Genomic DNA, 25,368 nt, shown 5'->3' on the forward strand with positions numbered 1-25,368 from the left:
TTCATACTTTTCTTTATCATTTACCTGTATGTGTCATTTTTCCTTTACATTTCCTGCCATGTGTATGTATAGAAAGATTGTCTATTTTGTACTGTTATTTTTGTCTCTTCCTCTTGATTAAAAAAAAAAAAAAAAGAATTTTCAGTATACGCCCATTGTTTTGTTTTGCCTTTGTCCAGATGTCATAAACTTGTATATAAGTTGTACATAAATTAATATGATGATGACAATCTTCACAGTACCGTGAAACTATTTCATAGTAAATAAGGAATCACTGAATAAGAGGAAATGGAAAAAAGGTAATTATTTATTTGTTTTGAGCTGTGTTTCTAAAACATAGCGGAGATCAGGGGTTTATTAGCTAACTGGCTAAAACGATCCCCCATCTTAATGCCACATTCATGCATATTGTAGTTAGCATAATTACTAGTTTCTAACTTTTAAATAGATGGTTATATACAAAACATCTTCATACACTCAATCCCTGATTGGTTGAGTTAGGAGAAATAATTTATTACCTGAAAAAGCAAACAAATATGGATGCTTTCCTTCATGCCAATTCAACCCAAGTCTTGTGCTTTATTGTCTTTAAAACCACCACCATTGTAGTAAAACAACTGTCTTGTTCAGAATTTAAAAAAAAAAATGTATTATTTTATTTATTTTCATTTTTATTTTTATGTATTTTATTGTATTTTTGTATTGTGTAAACAGTGGGCATAACAAGCTGGCTTCAAGCAACACCTTTCTATCTTCCTATAATGTCTTTTTCACATTTAATTACTTTATGACCACATAAGGAGTTTCTTTGGTACGTATCTTTTTTAGTCAATATGTGTTTAAATGGTGTGAATGCTTGGATTTCCCATTCATTTCATGTGATCTTAAATGTAACATTGATCCCAGCTGTGAAAGTGAAACTTGTCATCTTCCCTTGAGAGACAGCTGCTACAAACCTGGAACCACACAACAAGCAAACATCTCAGGTCTGTACATTAAAACTTTTATCTTTTCTTATATCAATGAGCAAATCACAGATAATATCTCACATAGCCTGGGCTTGTTGGGTGAGAAATTTTTTTCATTGAAACTTTGAGCAATTCAGCACAGAATAGTATTTACCAGTTTCCCCTTTAAAACAGCAGGGGTACTAAAACTGGTGCAAAACATTGCAAATTTAAGAGAGTTTAAGATTCTTTTAGTGTTTTCTTTACTAATGCCTCATCATGGTGCACCAACAGGTGTTTTCAGTTATTGTGCTTAATTAAACCTCTCCTCAGGACTGCGTAGGTATGTGCAGGCTGGCATCTCCCACACTCTCCTGTTAGCTTTGTTGCACCTGATAATTTGGTTCAATTTACACTTTTATCAAATTTTTACTGCTTAGTGACATCAGGCGATTTCCATCATAGCTTTACCCGAATTCAACCTTCGCAGAGGTCTAATCAGGACAATTAGAAACACCCTTGTGTGTGAGCAAAGCCTTGAACCAGTTGCACCGGTGTTTTTTGCATGTTTTTGCTAATTTACTGAAAATACTTCACATTATGGGAAACTGTCTTTTAAAGCTTGCTGTAGGCTAGTGTTGCAAGAACAAAACACCATTTAAAATCAGTGTTAAGTTACAGCTAAGCACCGAATCTAATCTAATCTAATGATATTCAAGCCATCTTAATGTTAAAATATGCCTCCGCTTTTTCTATAAACCCACAGCAAATTAGACTCTGTGAGACTGGTGCTCATTTGTCTCAATTAAAACCAACACTAATCAGTGTGCATGCTGTAACTGTAACATTGTGTGGAAGATTTAAAGGGATAGTTAAGATTTTTTGATGTGGGGTCGTATGAGGTTCTTACCAATAGTCAATGTATAACGTATAGTCAATTTCCGTTGGCACGCTCCCTGTTTGGAGAAGCAGGCTGGAGTCTGACATGGAAGCTAAGCAGTGTACTGCTGTGGGGTCGGTAACAAAACGTATTTTTGCCACCTTAAAATAGTCGCACTGAAAAAAGTCCATATCAATTTATGTGAATGCTACATTGAGAGCATTTTTCACTGCTTTACCTTTTCTTCAGACAGGGGAACCATTAATGGCTTCAGCTCTGCATCTGTGCTCTTGTCAAAGCCACCAAGCCACCAAACAATCATTTTAACTCACTGAACATGGAAGTTACTTTTTATTGTGAGAGTTTGGTGGATCCAAACAAACATTTTTAAATGCCTAAGGCCATGTTTAGAAGAGGACGGCCCTCTAAAAATGGAAAAGTCTGTCCTTTGCATTTAAAAAAAAAATCTGTGTTCATATGATAGAATAGAATAGAAACCTATAGTGTTATTGTACATGACATTTTTGGAGACAAAAACAACAAACGGAAGCACTGAGTTAGAGAGCTGCACCAGTGCCCGTTGCCATCATGGGGGAAAAAAAGAATAAAAAAATCTTAGGGAGGAAAAAGAAAACAAAAATAAAATGATGATAACATAATAATATTGTGAGAATGATCTTCATGTACACAGACCTGCAAAGACAACTGAAAACGCTGTAGTAGGCCTATGCATGCCAGACCAGTAATTGGCGGTGTAACTTTGTAATGACATCTCATAGAAAAACAACACATGCATGTGCAAAGTGCGGCTGTGATGTCACCACTCGCACAGGAGCCGCGCATTGTCAGTTTACACGGTGCTAGAAGGGATTGCATTTTAAAAAGATTACACTCTGGAACCAGGTTGAAAAAATTCACATTTTCAAGCTCCAAAACCACTGTTGTCATGTGAACGAAAGGCCAAACTGCAGCAAAAGTTTATCATTTCATGCAAGAACCCTTGCCATATAAATGGACCCCAAGTAATGTGACACAAACAAGAAAACTGCTAAAGGCAGACCAGCAGCTCCTGAGTTCAGCAATGTAAAATCACTGATTTCTCAATGGAGTTTGGCTTTGAGCAGACAGCAACAAAGGTGGCTAAAGTATGCTTGGCTGCTGGCCCCCATCCACAGCGGTACATTGCATAGCTTACATGTCAGACATCTCTTCTAACTGGAAGTGTGCTGAATAACATCCGCTGCATGTAATACATTGACTTTTGATAAGTGCCTCATACAACCCCACTTCAAAAAATCTGAACTTTCCCTTTAAGGGAATAACTCTTGCTAAAGTATCACGATATGCAACCGTAAACCTTCAGGCGGGTGTAGTGTAACAAAAAAGGTCAAACTTCATCTTAGAATCTGGGCCCAAACAGGCTATAAATATTCCCAAAGCCCTTAATTGCACATTAACGTGTTCTTTGTGGAGGAATTAACTGTTCCTGACTGACCAGGCAAAGGCACACAGACCTCATTAAAAAAAAAAAAAAAAAAGAAAAGAAAACGGGGTAAGGAGGAAGGAAGGGAAAACAAGAGAGGCAGTTTAACAAGAGAGACAGGAGACAAAGAGGGTGTGGTGCCAGTATAAATCTTTGCACCGTTCATCATCCACTTTTCACTAATACAACAAGAATCTCGTGAATAGTTTGAAGACAGTTTAATTCCTCAGTCAAGCAATGAATCATGTTTTGAGCATATGACTGCATCTAGCCTAATTCTCCAGGGACTTTTTTTTCTGCTTGTGATATTTATAATCAGTCACACTGTATCAGTGTCACTTGTTTTTGTAAAGCACCACAATATCAAGTAAAAAAAAACAAAGCGTGTAAACTGTTGCACAAGAGAGAAACACAATAATCAATGTCCAACACTGAGGTCCTGCTTTATCTGCAGGTTGACTTTTTAACAGTGACAGCTATTATATACGTTTCTTTATAATCATACCCAGGGAAAAATAGTATAAAACAACAACAACAAAAAAACCTTTTCAACTTGACCTATACTGTTCTTTTCTCATTGTTGTTTTAGTTGGTCCAGAAATGTCCTCTTTCCTCATGTAAGTCCTTTTCAAGATGCCTTTTAATATTCTGAAATCACTCTTTTTCTCCAAAAGTGAGGCAACTTAAAAGGTTCCATTTGTATTTAAGTCCATATAATTAGAATGGTAGCATGGAGCAGAGATGTACAGGGAAGATCACAGTCACTTTATTCAGCAGCTGGAAAGACCAAAAAAAAAAGCAGACATGTTACCACGGTAACCACTGACACCTAAATACCACCCAAATATGAAGGACATCAATGGGGCAGTGATCATCAATGACATGTAATTTTATATTTCCAAGGTGCAATGATTAAAAAAAATACACATTTTCTGAATTAATTTAATAATTGAAAAAATAACGAAAAATGGCAGTTTTTAGTCATAACATGCAAAAATAAATATCCCAAGTCAGAATAAAACTCAATTTAAATGTAATTATTAGGGGTCAAGGAAAATCACTAATTGATTTGCATGGCAATAACACCGTATAAATATGCGGATGCTAATTATCTTTTTTTTCATTGTGTAAATCATATTAAAAATGCAAATTAAACATTTGGTAGCCTACTAGAAGTTAAAACCAATTTTAAATTGCTTTGATTTTTCAGTCCACTAGATGTATTTTGTTGTAATTAAAATTCTTGAATTGAGACTGAAACTGTAGATTATTAGATTAAACAGATCTTGACAAAGTTTTCCTTTTGGGACATAATATGCTGTTGAAACAAGGTAATATATGTCATTGCAATGCAATGTGTGTTATCGTGATACTTAGCATATCACAGCAATAATATTGTATTGTGAATTCAGCATTGTGATAATATCGTATTGTGGGGTTGGCCTGATATTCCAATACCTAGTAATAATACAAGATGATTACACTAAACTGAGGTTTAGTACTGACATATATGGGGGATAAGCAAAGGCACTTTGGATTTTTGTTGCCAAATTTGCCCATTTTACATATAATCAGTGTAAAAAAAAAAAGTTCTGGCACCAATAAATAGCTGTCATACGGTCTCACTAATTAGATGAACACTGCATGACACTTGTGTGTAATTAACCTCATCTCAAAAAATCTGAAAGCCAGCCTCCCGTACATTTTATATATAAATTATACAGGGACTGCTTTTCTCTGTTGGCCCAAAACTGAATTCTTTTTAAATGTCAAGTGTCCTCTAACATGTCAGTGAAGGTTAGTCCTGTGAGACCACACTGTGCTGACTGTGGGGCTCGGTAAAAGACTTCATTAATTTGCAGAGGAGCTGGAAACATTAGCCACCTCCCCGGGACAGTCTAATGATAGGTTGCTGGGCTTCATGCATATTGGCAATGAAGGAAGAAGTGGTTTGTCATGGATATGTATCAAATACAAACAGCATGTCAACCCCCATCTCTTTGGAGTTTGGTTGTTTATGTGAAGTGAAAGCTAAAACTTGCAGGTGATGGTCATTTTCTTAGTTTTTTTCTCAATGTAGACAAAAATCTAAAAACTGACTTTTTGTTGCTTTGCATGTAAATAATTAGGCAATTATGGATGCTAACTTTTAAAGAAAGTAGTTGTTCTTCAAACCCAAGACATGGGGGAGGTGTGTGTCAGTGTACATGCGTACAGCTACACCTATGCATGTGTGCATAGTTTTGTGTGTGTGTGTGTGTGTGTGTGTGTGTGTGCATAAATCAGCTCTCACCTCCTCCATCACTTCCAGTGGTTTATGGGAGCCCAGCAGGGAGCCACATCAGCCTCCCCTTTGATGGTGACACACATGATTCATGGCTTTTAGAGACCGTTTGTTTTCATTACGCCTCCTCGTCAGCTCGCTGTAGCTGCATCACGGTTTTGTGCAGCGCAAGCAAATTTGGGGGCAGAATGAGAGGAAAGAATTTCAGGAGGAGAGTTTTTTTGGCGCTAGAAGAAACAAAAGGGGCTCGGTTTGGGTATAAAGAGGAGAAAGTTAAGTCGCGGCGACGGCTACTTTTTCCACCGTCGCCTGAGTTCAGAGGTGGTCATGAGATGTCAGTCTCGGAAAATAGGAGTTGAAAGGGTACGGAAAAGTCAAAGGTCCAATGTCTCTTTAAACATCCAATTTTGTCTTTCCAGTTTCCTTGAATCTCTCCTCTGCATTCTCTAGTTGTTACTGTCTATATATTATACAAAACATTATACACTTGCTAGCCTGAGGCAGAAAAAAAGTTAAAAACATGAAGTTCAAATGTGGCTCAAAGTATGCATACCCAGACGATGACAATAGTAATGATGATCATGATGAAGATGGCTGTTATGTTGATAATATCAAGGGTGATGATAATGTGAAACTCGAGATCAAGCTTCAGAACCCGAGGAAGTCAAGGGGTCAGAGGACTTTAGCTGTATGAGCTGTGTTGTCATGCTGAGGCAAAACTGAGCACAGGTCGTCCTTAACCATCAGGCCATTAAATTGAATGAATGTTAAATGATGTCCAGATGATTTTATTTGTCCTGTTCTCCATTGAGATCTATGTAAACAGAGTACAAAAATCTTTTAAAAAGCTTGGAATCATACAGTGAACACAATGTCCCTGTTGTGATTCTATTCTTGAACACTAGCATTGGCACACTTGAGCAGTAATAGCTGCTTTTGGCAAGCAAAACAATAGAACTACATGAATCCATCTGGTGTGTAGCTTGACAACAATGAAAACTTCATGAAGAGATAGTGGCTTAAAAATTGGCTCCGCACAAGCGCTCAAGTGTCAGATGGTCTTCAGTTATCTTTGAGGCAAACAGATGATCTAAGTCAAGTTGTTAAATAGTCTGCTGGTGAGTCTCCTCAGCCCTCTGTGTCAAGTATTTCCCTGTCGAGGAATTAATTTCAGGGCAACTGTCAAAAGACAAACCTTGCCCTCAGGCCTTGCTAGTGACCAGCAGACATGGTGGACCAGGCCCCCTCCATTCTCCAAACAGAGAAGGCGTAGCTCAGTCTCTCATGGGCCAGGTAGTTACATCCAGTCAGCTTAGTGTCCATCTCGTCATTCTGCAGAACCTGGTACAGAAAGTCAATGTAGCGTGACGCTAACTTTAGGGTCTGGATCTTACTCAGTTTGTCTGATGGCAGCGTTGGGATGATCTTACGCAAGGAAGCAAAGGCTTCGTTCAGAGATTGCGTCCGCTGGCGCTCCCGGATGTTGGCAATCACCCGCTGGCCGTGGGGGTCCTCAAGGGCCGAGAGATCTCCAGGACTAGGACCAGAGCTGGGAGAAAGTGAAGGTCCCGAAGAAGGCGGCCGATGTTGAGGGCTCCTCTTGAGTCTTTTAGGTCCGTTTAAGGTGTAGATTTGGGTATCCTCTCCTGGATTGACCTTGCTGTCGTGTGCTGATGTAGTAGGAGTTGTAACGTGATCTTCCATGTGTGAGCCTGTGTGCCGTTTACGCCCGGTGACCCCCGGTGTTGCTACAACAACAGGACAGGCGTTGGAAGGTGGTCTACCCGTGTTCTCCTTGCTGGAAACCACCCCTCCCTCAGGGTGGTCATCATTACACTGCTCCTCCTCTCTCATGCTTGGCCACGTTTTTCTTCTGTCTCGTCTCTCCTTTATGTTTCTCTTTCTCCTTCACTCCTGTGAATATCTCCTGTGTTTCTCTGTTTCCGTCAATATACCTCTCTCCACTCCCCCTCGGCTTCTCAGAAACAGTTTTCCTCCCCTCTGTTCGTCTTCAGGAACTCCCTCTGTTATGTTGTATTTCTCCGGCCTTCTCTGTTGTTTTTCTTCTCAAACAGTTATCAGCCTTATACTCTGTATATCCAAACTTGCCAAGCCAAAATAAGTAAGTACTCAGCTCTCAGCTTCGGATTGCCACAGTGCCTCTTCATCCACACATATGGAAATCTGCTAGTGATCTCTTCCTAGTCTCTGTGAGCGCACACTGCATCGGCAAACGGGACTGTTCTCATGTCCCGCTCCTGTAGCTGCATGTGAGACAACAGCAACCTGAATCTGACTTTTTAAAGGGAGGGAACCATGAAACTTCCAGCTTCCCACCCATCTGACTCACCGATTGGTCCGCAGGACTTTTTTTGGACAGCTGAGCCTAAGACAACAGGAAGAACGAATCTGAAGCGATTGGTCCGATCAAAGGCACGAGGCGGAGACAAAGGTGTCTCGTACAGCCAACCAAATCGAACTGTTGTGACGTTTGCTTCTTGTCAGAGAAGTTGCCCAAGTTTATGGGTTCCAGATTTCCTCCCAAAGCAAAGTCGCTACCATCCCCCCCTCTCGCTGCCTGGTTCTCAGTCCCCCCCCGTCCCCACTCTCCACAACTCAGCACCATCATCGGTTGCTTTCAATACAGCTCAGAGGAAAGCAAAAAAGGTCCACAAATGTTTTTGTTTCTGGTTTTAGAGTCACGTGGTACCTCTGTCGGCTTTATAAATACTGAAATGTGATGACTCTTTAACACCTAGCATTCCAGGCAGATGGAGTAATGGTCAGAAACTTCTTTCATTGTGCATTTCTGCATTTGAAAAAGCATAGCTACAATTGTTGCAGGTCTTTCATTACAAGAGATGGTACCATATTAACTACTTTAAATAATGAACGCTAAAAATATTACAGATCCTATCAAAGGAGAGTTCTTCTTATTTGCAAACCAACAGAGACTGTTGTATTTCACTGCCAGCGACTTGGCTGTTGTTTCTCAGCATAGACCTGGAGGGAGGAAAGCGCTGGCATTCACTCAGCACTGCAGCACTCAGGTCTGATCACAGCATTAAGGAAAGAATGAGCGCTGTGTATCAGAGGAGGCCCTGTTGGAACATTTGTTACTTTCATCCACTGATCTGCATGTAGACCAAGCCTCGGTCCAGGTCCAGCGTGGACTTCGCTCTCCAAACTTCTGGGTGAGCCTCCACCACTGCCCCACAGCCACACCCCCACAAGAGAAGAGTCTATTGTTAGTGTTTTGTGTGTTCAGAGACAAGATGCTTGCCTCTGATGGAAACACTTGAGTGAATATGGTTTTGTGGAGACACGGTTTAGGACACTGAACTGGAAAATCTCAAAGACTCACTAGTGAGTCAACCAAAGATGGCTTAAGTCCACAACAAGAAGAGAAACCTCTATTGTCTCACCGCAGATGATACCATTTCTCTTGTGCACACACCACTCAACACATTGATGGTGTATGTTTTTGTTGCCACAACAAGATCTGCATGAGTATGATTAATAGCCCCACAACCCACTGAGCCCCATTTAAGGCCCGTGTGATTCAGTGTAATCTTCTTCATCATCATCTCCTTTTACTCCATACCTTTCTACCAAATCCACTGGGATAAGCCTCCACACTCAGATGTTTTTGTAACTCAGTGGAGTTGTTGTCCTATCCCATTGTTCACCTACTGTTTGCTCCTATGATGGGGTTGTATTTCACTGCAGACTTTGTGCTTGTAACAAATGCACAGATCTCTGATGCAGCAACACTGGATGCAAAATGATAATTTGGCTTCTATGTGGCTTTCTGTGAGGTCAGTGTAAAGAGCTACAACCAATACACAGGTCTGCATTTTGCTAAACCAACCCATTCACCAGAATTAATGTCTGCACGTTTCTGCAAACCACAGACATGTTACAATTGTATGTTATAATGTAACGGAGATATAGAAACTTTATGTTTCAACAACGTTGTGGTTGACTTGTGGTTAGGTTTAGGCACAGGAAATGCTTTTTTTATGGTTAGGAAAAAGATGATGTTTTGGCCTAAAATACCTGTTTTGCCTGGAACACACTGCCTGCGTGAAACCTGTTGGGGTTTTTTCCGCTGGTCAGGCAGGTCTCAGCTGTTTGTCGGTCGCGGCACATCTAGAGAAATGGTGGCTCTCACATTTTTTCTGCGTACAGTTGTTGGCAGACGTTGACCTTCAAAATGGTGCTTTAATTAATAATTTAATTATATTGACTCTATGCCACCTTTTTAATACAGTTTAAATGTCATCTGTCACAGAGATGAGGAAATGCAAAAATATATGTTTTACTCAACCTTTCCTGCCTCTGTTTCAAAATAAAAGTCCTTTGACAACGTCTCTGTCGACAGAATCCCACCAGTTGTTGGCACAAGGCATTTTATTGTAAAACATTTGCACCATGTTGTTGACAATGCAGAAGCTTAGACAGCTTTGAAAATAAGTGGAATATGTACTTATATGCCTTGGTAAAAAACAATCAATCACTTTTGGTGGCTCTATCCCTGATGGAAATATAGTGGTGGGTCGCTAAAATACACCCACGTTTGGTTGCTAAAAGCTCTTGTTTTTGTTGTTTGCTGTTCTAAAACTGGTCTGCAGCTCAACCAGCATCTCCTCTGGGATCTACACTATTCATTGTCCCCGCCAGCTTCTGATGACAAAGTATATATAATACGTCACTTTTGAAAAAATGCTACAATACATATGAAACCTACAAATAATGTTTCCATGGTTTACAATGTCCATTATACAAAATCACCATTTTCTTCTGGTGACTAGCCTGGGTTTAGTGGGTGTTCTGTGCAGAGCGAAGTGTGTTCAAAGGTGGTAGGCCCCAGTGATACATGTGTTTTGTTGAGAAAGGAAAATGTAGATATAAATTCTTTTTTTTTTCAAAGAACTCTTTGGAGTGCCATAGAGTGGCGAAATAATCTAAAAATCATGGATCTGCCATATTAGCAGCTTGTGAGTAATTCTCAAACTTTATATAACAAAACTAGGCATGTGGTCTAACAATGACCAAATTAATATTAACACAATCAGTCTGTAGTTGAATGACTAGAAATATTTACATCAGAGAACCTGAGTTTAAGTAACAGTCCTGCTCTCATGCAACACTTTGAGTAGTCATGGAAATCAGTGTCTATAAATACTCGTGAGCACAGACTACTGCCAGACTCATCGATTCCTTTCATCTTCTTCTCTTTAACCATCATCAGACCGTGTGTCCTCTCTGTGGGCGATGGGACACCTGTGACGGATCACATCTATTTACATATCACAGCTCCCTCAAAACTGTTCCGTGCTTGCTAAAAATAAATACCCCCGAGCTACAGGAGTGAGTGATGGAAAATGGATATTGGTTCTTGATATAAACACACATATATTGGGGCAGTGAAAAGAGGAGGGGCTAGGCTCATTCACAATGCTCCGTCTTGTCTGGGAGGACCCCCCAGAGGCCGACTAGGTTTGGAAAAGGGGTAAAGAACAGCAGACCCTGTCTGTTTGAACTGCATGCTCAAATGAGGACTTAGCATAAATATTTCCACCAAGAAAAATGGAAGAATGTTATCACATGTGGAGGCCATATATACACACACACGGCACACACACATTCATGGAAATTCATTGATTTACAATGTGGCATGCATTTACACAGATGCACAAATAACGAGGACACACTATGTAAACAAGTGGGTTAAAGGATGTTAGACATAACCTAGTAAACATTTTTTGTCATGTTATTTGGAACAAATTTCTTTTCCCAAAAACCAGTTACCATGGTCCTCCATTTGAACAATGCTGTTAATCAGTTTGATTTGTTTCGAAAACATGGGGAGAAGGCAGCAAGCAACTTAAGACATGATCAAAAATTAATAAGAAATTAGTGCAAAAGTTGAAAGAAAATCCCCTGAAAATAAAAAAAAACAACCAAAAAATGCAAACAAACAAGAAATTGACCTAAAAACTGCATAAAATGAAAAAAAAAAATTTTATGTATTATTTTTATGTGTTTTTTTCTGTAACAGGAAATTATATAATAAAAGTTATTATATTATGTCTCTAATTAAAAATATAATTTTAATATAATGGTAGATATGGTTTTCTGGAGCTTTTCCTCATTTTTTGGATAATTTTGCCAATCCTCCCCTCTTTTTTAAAGCTAATATTTAGGCAATTTCATGTCACATTTTACTGATTTCTTGCAATTTGTGGGACATGTTAGCTTGTGTAGCACATCTTAGCGCAGCACCAAAATAACAAAATTTTAAAAAAAAAGATGACAGTCCGGGTGTCAATCAAAGTGAACCATGGTTTAGTTTGTTTGTGGAGTGGAAGCGTTTTTTGGATTGTTCGTACTTGATGATCAATGACAGTACGTTTTGGTTGTCTGTCATCAAGGGATGATGCTGGTGTAGCACCATGGTACATAGTGTGTGTGTGTGTGTGTGTGTGTGTGTGATTCAGCAACAGAGAGAGTGACAGTGGCTGTGCTCCGAGTAGACAGACGATGGCTATTGGAGCACAGGAGAAAGACCATGCAGTGCCTCATACTGCATTCATGTGATGTCAGAGGTTCGTAGTTTCAGAGTCGGGAAGTCGTTCTTCTGACTTTGTTGTGTTCATTTGCTTTGAGGTTGTAAAGTAGGAAAAACATGGAAGCTACAAAGTTGGGCTGCATTTCATTGCTAAGAGCAATTAAACAAGAGGTTGACATCTGTTTCCAGTTTATTTATATTTGTATATATTTTATTTTCTATAATACGTATTATATTTTTATACATTTTTATGTTTAATCTTGGTCACTCTCATGGACAGCAGCAGTTAACATTAACACCATGTTACACTTTACATGTAATCAAAAATAGGTATTTAAAGGGCGCCTGGTGGCTCAGTGGATAGAGCGAGTGCCCCATGTATAGAGGCTGTGTCCCCGCCACAGCAGCTGTGGGTTTGATTCCAGCCTTGGTCCTTTGCTGCATGTCATCCTCTTTCACACGTGTGCTGTTAATTAAACACCCCAAAAAAAATTATCTTGAAAAAAAATTGTATTTAATTTGTGAATTAATTTTAAAAAAGTTTCTTACCATTGACCAAACATTAACTTTTGCCCTTCATGTTTATGCATTTATGACATCAGGTTGGCAACTGGTGTTATAAAATAAGCTTATCAATGTGAGTATACACCCCTGGCATGCTTTACAGTTAACAGTTTGCTTGTTTGCTTCAGCTAATAGATGAATGTACTAAAATCTGCCACTTCTTAAAGTAAATGACATCTACTAAGAAACAAAATAACAAAACATACAATTTTATGCAGTGCATTTTATGCAATTTTATTTTATGTCAGTTGTTGACATTGCTTCCATGCTTTCCACTATTTCTGCTGCTCTGAAATGTCATGCAAACATCACAACTTGGCAACTCGGGTATCATCGAAATTTCCCAATTTCCCACTATTTGCAAGTTTGGAGGGCCTTTCATGTGCTCGTAACTCATAAATATGGTAAATACAATATTTTCAAGGAGCATGTGAAGGGAGCATAATAAAAACCAATAATAGTGTTTTGACATTGATTCTCTGGCAGACAGGAAAAAAGTGTAAAGACCACAGAATTGTTATGATATGATCCACTTTCTGGGTCTAAGTGAGGACTCGAGCAGCAGTGTTTTGAATGAGCTGCAGCTGTCTGATGCATTTTTTTTAGTAATGCCTGTAAAAACTGTTACAGTAGTCAGAACTTATATGGGACAACAGTGGCGATATGGTTATGTAAATTTGAGTGTCATCTGCATATTTATGGTAACATATTTTGTAATATTTATATATTTATATATTATTATATATTTATATTTTGTAATCATGTGATCCCTCAGAAAAAAATGTTAAACTATGTGCTTCTAAGAAAAAAATCTACAAAAGAATTCTTGACTATGCCAGGCAGCGTTACACTTGTGATATTTACAGTAAATGTTGGTCCGTCCACACACAGAATGTTGATGATCAAGTTTTGAGTTTGTTGGACTGTCACAGAAGACATAACTTCCAGTAACCAGCAGACAGCGGCTGCACTTTACAGGAAAAACAGGGGAAAATACCAGTGTTACCCTTTAAAGTGTCACCTACAGTTCAACTGTCCCCAAAAGGTTTTGTGTTTTCGTGGTGTGAAAGTTAATGAAACTTTGGGACAAACATCTGTTATCATTGCAGATGTAAACATGTTTCATGCAACAATTTCAGGGGGTGTCTTTGTGCTGTTTTTACATGGCACACTCTTCATTCTGACTGTCCAGACTTTCTATAGCAAGTTTGTACTTTTATTTGTTTGATGCAGAACTAAGGCTAAATAAGTAAATGAGTCATATTTTTCTCAGAGATATTGTAAGTTGACTTGTTTTGTGTATCATCAGTGATAGTTTAGAACAAACTTCAGGAGGCATAATTGTATATTTTCTCTGCAAAGTTATATCATTTTATTTTACATTTTATCCCTTCATTTTTAAATATATCTTTTAGGCATCAGTGGCATTTTATTTTCATCCCTTGAAACTAATTATTCTTGTAATTTTTAAGAATGAATAATGTGAAAAAAAAATTCCCAAGTGCTGTAAGAGCAGAGCAAGATCATAAGCAAAGCAACACTCATAACTGGAAAACCATACAGTATATTGTACACGAAAAGTGAGCAGGGCTTCCACTACTATAATGCAGTAGCAGATTTAAGAGCCACCTAGTGGTTAATGAAAACAACCTAATTCATTTACTTTAGAGGAAATGGTGAAACAATGGTTACTATGACACACACAGTGCTACATTCCTATCAGTGTGACATGATGCCATATTTTCTGTACACCATGTATCTCTCTTCTAAACTAGTTTCAAATTTATCTAATCTGTCAGGAGAAAATATAAAAGTAATTTAAAAGAATGTTTCTGCATTAGGCCCTGTGTGTGTGTGTGTGTGTGTGTGTGTGTGCGTGTGTGTGGTTGAACTAACCATTTTAGTACACAAGGTGGTGCCAGAGATGTCACCTGATGCTTGGGGTGTGGGCTCATTCCATTTTTTTGTGATTACATGGTTGACATGACACACCGCAAACATAAAGCTCTACATAATGAGATGCTTTTCATGCTTTGCCATGTATAAACTTTGCACATCTCAAAAAAAGTGTGAAATTTGTTACTCCATACATGCAATGTGTAGTTATTTCTTTGTTTAGTGTCCAAAATTGAATTTTCGAATAGTTCTTGAATGATCACATTATTTAGGGCTCCATTTGTATTGTTTAACCCTATTAACTGTTTTCGGCAAATTGCTAATATATCCAATTTTTATTCAAAGTTTTTTATTAAGTGATGGATTAATTCCTTTATGAAGTCTTCTATTATCCCTCTTTTTTGTTCAAACAGACACCAGTTGATCAACAGTTTCGAATATGGGGAAAATAATCATGGGAAGCTGGAACATCTTAAGTTTTGACAACAATTCAGCAAACTTAACCTGCCAATGAGGATCAAGTGAGATGATCAGAAGTTTCAGAGCAAGTACATAGGAGTTTGTGTTGAGGCTGTTTTGTCAACTGCTGTTTCTGAGACAAAGCATTAACATCATACTCTATATATAATATGATCCTTTGCATCATTTTTCATGCATATTGTTCTATGCTGCCTTCCTGTCCTTTCTTCAGCTCTGTACTCACCAGCTGTCCTTTCTTATGCCCTTGTGTCAACAACCAGTGTTTGTTGTCAAAAACATAACACAGACATGGCGAAAAACTTGTCGGTTGGATGTTGGCGACACATCAGCAATGACAGATTACAACTTTGTGCTGTAATTGAGAGGAGTGATGTATATTATAGATGCATCAAGTGCATTATAATACTTTCTGTATGACAAAGTTTAACAGTTATTAAATAGGAGTAGTGCTCTGAGAGTACCTAAAGCATCTCAGACTGTCAGATAATTGCATTTATTATCAAATTTATGGTCACTCAATGAGTAATCATGATCAGTTTCAGGAACTACATTCTTTGCTTCAATATTCTCATGGGGTTTTGTGTGTTCTGATTTTGTTAAGCAGGATCTAGGGTGCAGTACCTGCAGTTATGAGGTATTTTGGAAACAGGTGGAGCCACCACTTTCAAACGGCTGGGTGACTAATTATAGAAAACACCTTCAGTGTCACTGTCATGCTTCAGATTTTTTTTTGCCATTTGTCTTTTTGTGAGTAGGTGACCTTGATAACTCAACTGCAAAGTCTCTTGAATGTTATGAAATTTTAAAAAAAAAAACAACTGTTTTTAAGGCCTGGAAATGGTTTGGAATTGACTTTTTTTTTGTGTTGTATACATTGATTTGGCTATTGTTTAAAATGTCTTCATAAAAATCCAAAAACCTGTCTAACATGTGCATTCCTTGTACAACTACTTTACACTCTAGTGCTGTGCTGTGTGACTGTTGAAAAGTCACAAGAATCAGGTGAAACACGTACGCATCTAGTTGATGGAAGTTCTGTCTTGGCAGTCGGAATTGGGCCAGTTTATTTGCCCCGATTCTAGGGCGTCAATCATGCCGAGTCTTAGCCGAGTCCGGCAACAAGATGCTGCCGAACTAATTTCTTCCAACGAGTTTAAGCTGATTCTAGGTGTGGTCATTTTTGATATGTTCATCTGACCCAATTCTGGGGCATCATTCATGCCAATTTTCAGCCGAGTCCGGCCACTGGATGTGGCTCTACTCATTTTTTCCGGCGTGCCGAGCTTGAGCTGATTCTGTGCCAGGTCATTTTTGATAATGGGCCGGTGACGGCAGTGTCGGCAGCCGGAATCGGGCCAGTTTATTTGGTTAAGAAGATTAAAAACATACACAAAGCAATTACAGACACAAAATGACTGAAAAGAGACAAAACAATTACAAAATACACTAAATCACAGTGAGATGTGCAATGACTACAAAGAGATGCAAAACATTAACTAAAAGATGCTGATGATGATGGTCAAGTCTATGTGTTTTGCTTCTTATGTAGGAGAACCCTCAGCATGTCTGTGGTCAGGGGCCCATGGTCTAATAATCAGCCACCTATGAGTGCTAAATAGACCCGCCTATTGTAAACTACTTTAAAAAAAAGTCATGGAAATTGGTGAGATATTCTGGCAATTTTTTTTGCAAATTCATTAGTAAAAATGTGCGGGAACCCTTATAAAAACACTGATGAGCATTTCCCCCTGCAGTGTCAGCAGGAGACATCAGCACATGATTTTAACCATGTGTGTACAATACCAGGCTCCTCTGTTCAGTGTGTATTCCACACATGCAGATACAAACATTTCCTGTATATGCACACAATGACAAATTAATGTTGATGCTGGATGAAACCAGTTGTCAGTCATGTGATTATTTTGTTTTACACCCCATGGGTTGGATCATGGAATTTAATCTTCTACTGTTGAAAACAAAAGCTGCAATGAGAAAAATATCAAAACTGGCAGTAGGTGTACTTCCTTCAGCCTCAGGTTAAATTTTGCTCTTTTGTTTCCAGTAAAGATGCAGCCTGACACTGGGCACGTGACTTCTGTCACAGGTGGCATGTTTTTACCATCAACAGTAACCCCTATGCCGGTTTGAAATTTCTCGTAGCACAGCCCACAGGCACTTTTGGTAAGGAATGCTGTCCTGCACACATTCGTGGTAACACCTCCTGCTATTCAGATTAATAGTTAAGGACTGCTGACTTCCTTGTTTGCTCTGTTTAACTGCCTGTATCACCTGCTGTCATTGTAGACTCACCTGTAGCCTCGTCTGGTGGGAAGAAAAGACAGATTGAAGGAGGACCAAGAGAGTTTTTCGGACAAAAGGTGGAGGTTAGGTAAGATAGACTGACAGTTTGGACAACAAGAGTGACAAGACGAAAGAAACAAAGAGGAGGAGAGTGAAAAAGAGGCTACCTGCTCATCACCTCCAATCATGTCTTTGTCCAAGCCAGAGGAGCAGCTAGCCTACGAGCTGAGCTGCCCCATTTGCCTCCAGCTGTATTCAGATCCACTTGTTCTCCCTTGTGGTCACAACTACTGCCGAGCCTGTATCTGGAAGACCGTCGCTAAAGAAGACAAAACCCTTCCACGTTGCCCAGAGTGCCGTGAGGAGTATCAGGGTGTGGATTCTCTGCAGAGAAACTTCAAACTCTGCAGCATCATTGAGGGTTACCTCGCCACCGTGCCGCAGCTCGACAGGCAGACTGAGCCTGAGAGGACGGAGGTTTTCTGCGACCACTGTGTAGATGAGCAGTTGCTGGCGGTGAAGACCTGCCTGAAGTGCGAGGTGTCGCTGTGTTCCAGGCACCTCCAGAGACACTATGAGAAGGAATCGTTTAGGACGCACACTGTGGTGGAGCCCATGAATGAGCCTGGGCTAAAGGGCTGCGCCACCCATCGGCGTCCCCTCGAGTACTTCTGTTCCACTGACATGGCCCTGATGTGCAGCATGTGCTTCATAGAAGGCCTTCACCAGAACCACGATGTTCTCACCTTCAGTGTAGCTGAAGAGGAGATGAGGCGAGCGCTGGAGAGCCGTAGCAAGGTAGTTCTTGTTTCATTTACATTTGTCTCATGATATAAGTAGGTCATGGACAGATGTAATGTATTTTGGTCTCACATAGGGCGCAAATATCAGTCTCCTAGGTGAAAGTCTGTGTTTGTTTGATCCCTGAACTATAGAGATGCTGTAATGCATCTTTCACATCAGTATCAAACACTGAGGGGCATTTTTTATTTACTTGGGAATGAGAAAAGACAGCAAGGTCAGCACACAAATTGTCATACACAGAGAATATTTCTACCAATAATTAATGAATAATGAATATTGTGTGCTTGTGTTAGAATCAAACGATGCTTTACATAAATTTAATGAACACTACTTCCCTTTAATATGACACCAAAGTACATTGTTTTTCCAGAACATGTATTAAGAAATGCCGACCTGTGAAATAAGTCAAGAGGCAGAGCACTTTAGAGTGTGCACATTGCTTAGCAATGATAAAGCTTCTCTTCATGGCCATTGCTAACAGCAATGGAAATGTGATATTAGAGGTTTGAATAAAGTTGCTGCTATGTGACACACTGCCATTGTTCTTTGGAGCTAGTGAATGATAAGAATGCATTGAGTAGTCTGATTGATGGGAACAGTGTGATGACTTCTGACAAGATAAAGGAGTTCTCTGTTTCACCTGACTGATTCAAATACTTAAATTCCAACTGTGCTGAGCAGCTAAATCATTGCCAGAAAGAGTCATATGGACTTGAAAATGACTTCACTGTCGTCCTCTTCATCTATTTTCACTTACAAAATGGATACAAAAAGAGAGTTCCCTGAGCAAATTGACTCGATTTCTTTCAAAAACATGGGAAGGAGGCAATATGCAATGAAAGAAGGAATGGCCCAAAACTTAGCAAGTAATTATTAAAAAAGTACAAGAAAATTACCTGAAAGTTAGGGGAAAACAACTAAAGAGTTTTTAAAAAAAGAAAAGAAAAAGAAAGCAAGACAAAGAAAATGTGCTTTAAAAAATCTAATGATTCTGTAACATAATTTCAAATATGTGTTTATGATGATTAAATCACCTTTTTTTCCTGGGCATTTCCCTAGCTTTTTAGGTTTCAAAAGGTTAATGACAAGAAAAATATGTATTAAACACAAATCTCTAAAGTGTTAAAAATGTGTGTTGGCAGGTGGTTTCTTCCAGAATGCAGATGATAGAGAGTCTCCTACAGAGGACAGCAGAGGAGCAAGGAGCCTCTGAAGCTGTAGGGGACAAACTGGTCAACAAAGCCGTCACTGTCATGGACAGTATGGCTGCACTAGTGGACAGGTAATATACAGCCTTTAAACGAAACATGGTGTTCTCAAAAGTGTCTTATCATGATCAATGTCTGTCATAAAACACAATTTTCTGTTTGTTTTCACACGAGAGGTTGGCCTGTTCTGTTTCCTCTGTCCTCGTCTCACAGATATGAAATGGGCAGGGCTTAGTCAAAGGTGATGTCACATACCTTCATGCACCAGCAACATGAAAATCACAATCTGATGACTGCTGTGTCGTTCTATGATTATGTTTCTAGGCCACTGTTACCTGATCAAACCAAACAGTCATGTTGAGTTTTTGACCTAATAGATAATACCTTTTTTTCAAACTTTAACCCTGACTGACTTTTTAGACATAAATAGGCCCATTTTATGTTTTAACTATGTTTTTTTAACCCTTTGAAAACCCACCAAATTGTTTCTATTTTTTCCAAAAACATGGGGAGAATGAAACGTGTAAGCTAACGAGACATGTCCCAAAAATTTGTAAAAATGATACAGAAATTTACCTTAAAATAAGCAGACAAAAAAGTACAAAATGAAAATAAACAAGAAAATGACCTAAAGAGAATTTCAAATAGAAAAATAAAATAATTTCTATGAATAAAAATACAGTTTTCTGGAAATTTCCCCCATTTTTTGAGGATTTTCTTAAAATCAGCTTTTACCAGTTTTTAGTAATTTGTGATACATTTCCTGCCAAGTTGGTCATTTCCAAATTGAACCAGTCTGCTCAGGTTTCAAAGGGTCAGATACCTTGTGAAAGATGTCTGAACGCAGCACAAAAAACTGATGTCAGTCCAGGTTTCAAAGGGTTAAGAGTACAGTAACAGAAAGAAAATGTATAACTGGGATTTTAGCTCCCAGCTTTGTCTTCATAAGTCAACAATAACACTAACACTGCTGCTTATATGACTGTGATGCTCTGTTCTATGCCCACTAAGAATAACATGGATAATATACTCTACCACATTATATGTAATATTTACACATCTTTAGCTGCAATAGTAACAATAGATATGATTTGAAAAAATAACAATGAAAATGATTTTTTTCAATAAGTGGATTCAAAATCCAAATGCACACTATGTTTTTAAATGACTATGATGTTCTACTATGCTTGTAAGATTTAAAATAAGGCAGGTAAATTCATTTTGTTTTTTTTGTTTGTTTGGTTTGTTTTTTGGTTTGCTTCCTCTTTCAGGGTTGAAGAGCACGCTCAAGCAGATTAAAATGCATGCTTAAACTCAGCATACCAATTGTTTTGTCTGATGAATTCAGTTTGTCAGCATTTTTAGACTGCAAGAAGACTTAAAGAATAATGTTTGGACGTCTTGGACTGTTCAAGAACAGCTATGAAACTGAATTCAGTGTACCGCAGCACGTTTCTGAAGCATCCAAGAAAAATAAATGCATCCATTATTTTTGACAGAGCTGCAGCATGTTGCAGTTTACTCTCATTTCCATGCACCGTTGTTGTTTTCAGGTACAGGGAGCGACTACATGTGCTCTTGGAGGAGGAAAGGGGTCAGCGCAGAAAAAGCTGGCAGTTTGGTCTGGTTGCACTGGAGGAGCAGCAGCAGCAGTTAGTGGAGGCCCAGCAAATCGCCACACAGGCCCTCAGTGAGACAGACCCATGCATCTTCATACACAGGTACAACAGGAATCCACTTTTACAACTAAAATGACAAAATAAATTTGCCTTTTACCTTGTACATTTTAATTGAATTACAAGTTTAATTACTTTTTACTTGACTTGACCAAATCAAAAAAGACTTGCAACTCAATGTGGACTCTAAAGTCAATGACTCATGACTCCACTTGAACTTAAACCTTTAGGCTTGAAAATACTTGACCTCCCCTAAACCCAAAGATTCAAAAGTATGTTATTTAAAAAGTTAAATGTGCAGGTTGAAATTTAAAGACGGGCTCAACAGCTTCCAACTTTCTTTCCTCATATGATGATATGTATCCTCATATCCTATGAAAATGCACACAGTTCATATATATCCTATGAATAAGTGCCCCACAAATGGCATTACGTCCTTACCATTAAGGAGGTTAGGTTTAAGAAGAGAACCATGGTGAAGATGTACCTCTAAAATGACTCAAAGTTCACTCGGTTCCAAACACCCAACCAATATGCCAAACTGCCTCCTTATAAGACTGCTCAACTGTTTCCTTGTTTACTCCCATCAGTGCATTGGTCACTTGATCACAGCCTTTCAAAATATGGGGGATATATATGAATTTAGGTGCTTTTTGTATCAACAGTGTATGAGAACAGCCTGTATTGCTCCATTGTTTTATATAGCAATACATTTGGTGAAGATCGCATTTTGACCTGTTTGGGACTCGAACTCAAAATTTAGGACTTCCTGCTTTGACTTTGGACTTGACTTAGGACTTCACTGTAGAGACTTACTTGTGACTTAAAAATCAATGACTTGGTCTCACCTCTGGCGATGAGCATTTGTAAAATATTAGCAAAAATATGCCCACACACGTTTGTCTGAGCATTCATGCAGCCTACACAAGTAAAGACATTTGATGCAAAGTAACTAAACAGATCACATGGTCGCATGTTCACAATCCTGAACTGAGAAAATTCTCTCTAGGTTCATGCTGATTGAATCTAAGATGAGAGAGGCTGTCACATGCATTATGCCCACCACGATCCCCTCCAAGGCGTCACTCAACACCAAGCATCTCCAGACAAGCCTCAAAACCCAAGACTTCCGCTCAGAAATGACCCGCCTCCTGGAATCCCTGCATTTGCTCCTGAACCCCCTGACCTCAACTTTAACCTCTGCACTGCGCACCCCAGCCTGATCGTGTCCAATGACCTGCGCACAGTCAAGTACAGCCCCACCAAGCAGCCATACTCAGAGCACCCGGAGCGTTTCACAAGCGCGCCTCAGATTCTCTGCAGCCAGGGGTTCACCAGTGGGGTGCACGTATGGATGGTAGAGGTTGGCCCAACAGCATGTGGTCGTTGGGTGTGTGTTACAAGAGTATCCCTCGCCGTGGTGACCACAGTCGTCTTGGACACAACTCTGTTTCCTGGCGGCTGCAATGGAAAAACGGCAAGCTGACGGTGTGCCAGTCCTCCTGCAACGTGGCTCTGGGGGAAATGACTCATCCTCGTTGAGGATTGAGATAGCGCTGGACTATGAGGCAGGCACCTTAACGTTCCACAGCAGCAAGGGGCGCAGGGAGCACCTCCACACCTTCAGGGCTGTGTTTAAGGAGCCGGTTTACCCCGTGTTCAGCATACATTCAAACACACCAGAGTCCTGGATCACACTGCACAGTGGGATGTGAACATAACTTCTACTGTTTAATATTTTCCATGCGTTTAATTTATTTGGGTATTCAACCAAGTTAAGTGCCTTTGATTTTTTTCTCTTGTTTTGTACTTACTTCTTTCTTTCAAATTTCTGTATTGAATTTAGGGCTATCAAGACGATTCCGCTGAATTTTGATAAATATATGTTATTAACTGAATTTTTTAAATCACATTTTCAATTCCATTATTTTGCATTACAAGACAGTTTTGAAGTCCATATTAACAAAGTAGAGGAATTAGTACCAGATTGTCTTCATTAGGAATCAAATGACAGCAAAAAACTGCATGCAACTACATATCTGAACTTCGAATAATAAAATAAATAATAATCTGGAGGTCAGAGGTCAAGGGACCCCTGTGAAAGGACTATGCTGTTTCGCCATTGACCAAATTTAACTTTGGAGCATTATCCAGCTTCCTTACTGAGAATCCAGCATAACACGGTTGATACCACTGTCTTCTAGTTTCATATATCTGCATCATCACTGTAACTTTAAAACCCAGCCCAGTACAGCGTGTTAAAGACAAGAATGTCTGCTGGTGATTAATGCGATAGAAAACAGAAAAAAAAAACGCGTTAAGGACAAACCTTAATTGTGATTAACTCATTAACACTGACAGCCCTAATAGCAATACATTTGTAAAAGTGTATATTTTTGTGCGTATATTGTGCGTTAATTTGCATTGGTGTCCACAGAAACTTTTCATGGGGTGGCCAGATGGGGCCTCTGAAAATCAGGTGGTGGTACAACAAAACCAACATAGGCCCCACATGAGAAAGACAAGGGCTACGGAGGTACCAGGTGGGTATGGGCTCAAAAAAAAAAATCTTATCTGGGGCCTCCCAGGGTAATCTCAGCCATATGGGTAATTGGCATGTGGCCAATATGGAACCCATGCACACTACGGCCCATTTTTTCAGGCCATTCACTACCCACATGGGCCTCACATACACATGTTGGCTGGGAACCAAAAGCCATAATTGAATTTCAGGAATTTCCATATGCTGTTGAAGTGTAGGCTAGTTGAAAACTAGAGTATAATGTAGATATTGAGATTTAAGGAATATGGAGATTTAAGGAATTGCATACTGATATATTTTGTTTTTTTTTTTACTTTACAGTTAATATTGCTAATTATCTAATGTACATAGACTAAAAGTGGTAATCTAAAAAAAATAAAAATATATATTAATAATAATAATAAATCCCTGTGGCCCATATAGTGTTGTTTCCCCATAGACCACAACTGTAAAAGAGACATCTGTAAAACTGTTGACAATACACCTCCAATGGCAAACAAGGTAAATTACTTTCCGTAATTCATTTTTGAGCCATGGTGGTTTTATATTTGTAAAACGTTTCTCGGGTTGAGAAAAGTGATTTAAAATCTGTGACTTCATCACAATGTTAAGTCTACAAGGCAAGCAGGAACTCTCAGCCAGGGGCAGCAGGAGTAACACTACTTCACATATTCAGGTTGCATACTGTGTGAGTAAAACCGAAAGTTAGAACTCTTTTTTTTTCGGCATATGTGCCAGGTGAGCAACTCTATTGGAATGAATAGGCGCCATTTTTGGTCCGCTGTCTAGTTATTATTAAAGTCTTTGTTTTGGGCTGCATTGTTTATGCTTGCTCAGAAATTTGCCTGTTTAGTATCTGTTAAATCACACAGTTCAGAAGTTTTGTCTTTGACTTCCACATATCAAATTCTCCACTACATCACAAGATAATTTGTTTGTTTGACTTTTTCTTTGTGATTAGGTGGTGAAACATAACCTTAACAAATTAACTTTGTGAAATATTTTTGTCATTTATCTCATCATCTCACATCATGTTTCCATTTATCTATTTATTAAAAGTGAAGTGCGTGTCTCTTGAATGTTGTGTTTTCCTTTCATTTTCTTTTATAAAAGCTGCAAAAAACCCTGGCATTTCAGTTGAATATAGGACATGCTTGTGTTTATGCTATAAATAACCTGATAATGAATGTGCATATATGAAAGTTTGTATTGCATGTGTGGTGTATGATTTAGTTCACTGGTATAAGGTGCTTTATCGTATGAAAATAGGGTTGCCAGATTGGGCTGTAAATAGGTAATTAACGGCGATCCAAAAAATATCCAATATAAGACATTAATGCACAAACACATGCAGAAAAAGTTGTGCAGAAAAAAAAATGTGTTGTCAATTATTCAAGTTACTTCCTCCATTGTATCTATACAATCACGGCAAACCATGCTTCGAGTTTTACACAAATCTGTGGAAAAGGGATGGTTTAACGTGAACCTGGCAACCCACATCCCATCTGTCACACGTTCTGTCATTGGGCAGGACACAAACATCAATCCGTGTTAGTAACATTAACTTATACGACACAAGCTCATTAGCAAAGCTGTTACTTAACACCAGGAGGTATGGGCTCGGGAGAGAGTACGACGAGGAAAGTGTCCTTCGGTGTGGACGACGAGGACAGAGTCAGAATTCTCCGTGGAGTCAAGGTAATGCTATTTTAGCTAGCGTTTGATAAGC

General features: G+C 39.0%; 2 protein-coding genes and 1 pseudogene across 3 annotated transcripts in view; 2 read left to right on the forward strand and 1 right to left on the reverse strand.

Moving 5' to 3' along the window:
* Positions 1-3,581: 3,581 nt before the first annotated feature.
* Positions 3,582-7,844, reverse strand: LOC121947052 (twist-related protein 2-like). The gene is made up of 2 exons (XM_042491934.1): positions 5,604-7,844; positions 3,582-4,087 (listed from the first exon to the last, which is right to left on the reverse strand). Exon 1 carries the CDS (start codon positions 7,446-7,448, stop codon positions 6,807-6,809), a length of 642 nt encoding a protein of 213 aa, XP_042347868.1. The 5' UTR covers positions 7,449-7,844; the 3' UTR covers positions 3,582-4,087; positions 5,604-6,806.
* Positions 7,845-17,304: 9,460 nt separating this feature from the next.
* LOC121947180 lies at positions 17,305-24,703 on the forward strand (annotated as a pseudogene).
* Positions 24,704-25,164: 461 nt separating this feature from the next.
* The window catches only part of chchd6a (coiled-coil-helix-coiled-coil-helix domain containing 6a), an 89,240-nt gene continuing 89,036 nt past the window's right edge, over positions 25,165-25,368 (forward strand). For both annotated transcript variants that reach the window (XM_042491456.1, XM_042491457.1), the window contains exon 1: positions 25,165-25,337. In XM_042491456.1, the coding sequence (XP_042347390.1) occupies positions 25,254-25,337 (84 nt within the window). In that variant the 5' untranslated portion in view covers positions 25,165-25,253. The remainder of the gene's footprint in view (positions 25,338-25,368) is intronic.

Source organism: Plectropomus leopardus, chromosome 8 (assembly GCF_008729295.1).
Source record: "Plectropomus leopardus isolate mb chromosome 8, YSFRI_Pleo_2.0, whole genome shotgun sequence".
Classification (NCBI taxonomy): Eukaryota; Metazoa; Chordata; class Actinopteri; order Perciformes; family Serranidae; genus Plectropomus; species Plectropomus leopardus.

What these genes read in the sequence shown, in the direction of transcription:
- LOC121947052 (XM_042491934.1), bottom strand. Translation starts at nt 7,448, where the DNA reads ATGAGAGAGGAGGAGCAGTGTAATGATGACCACCCTGAGGGAGGGGTG.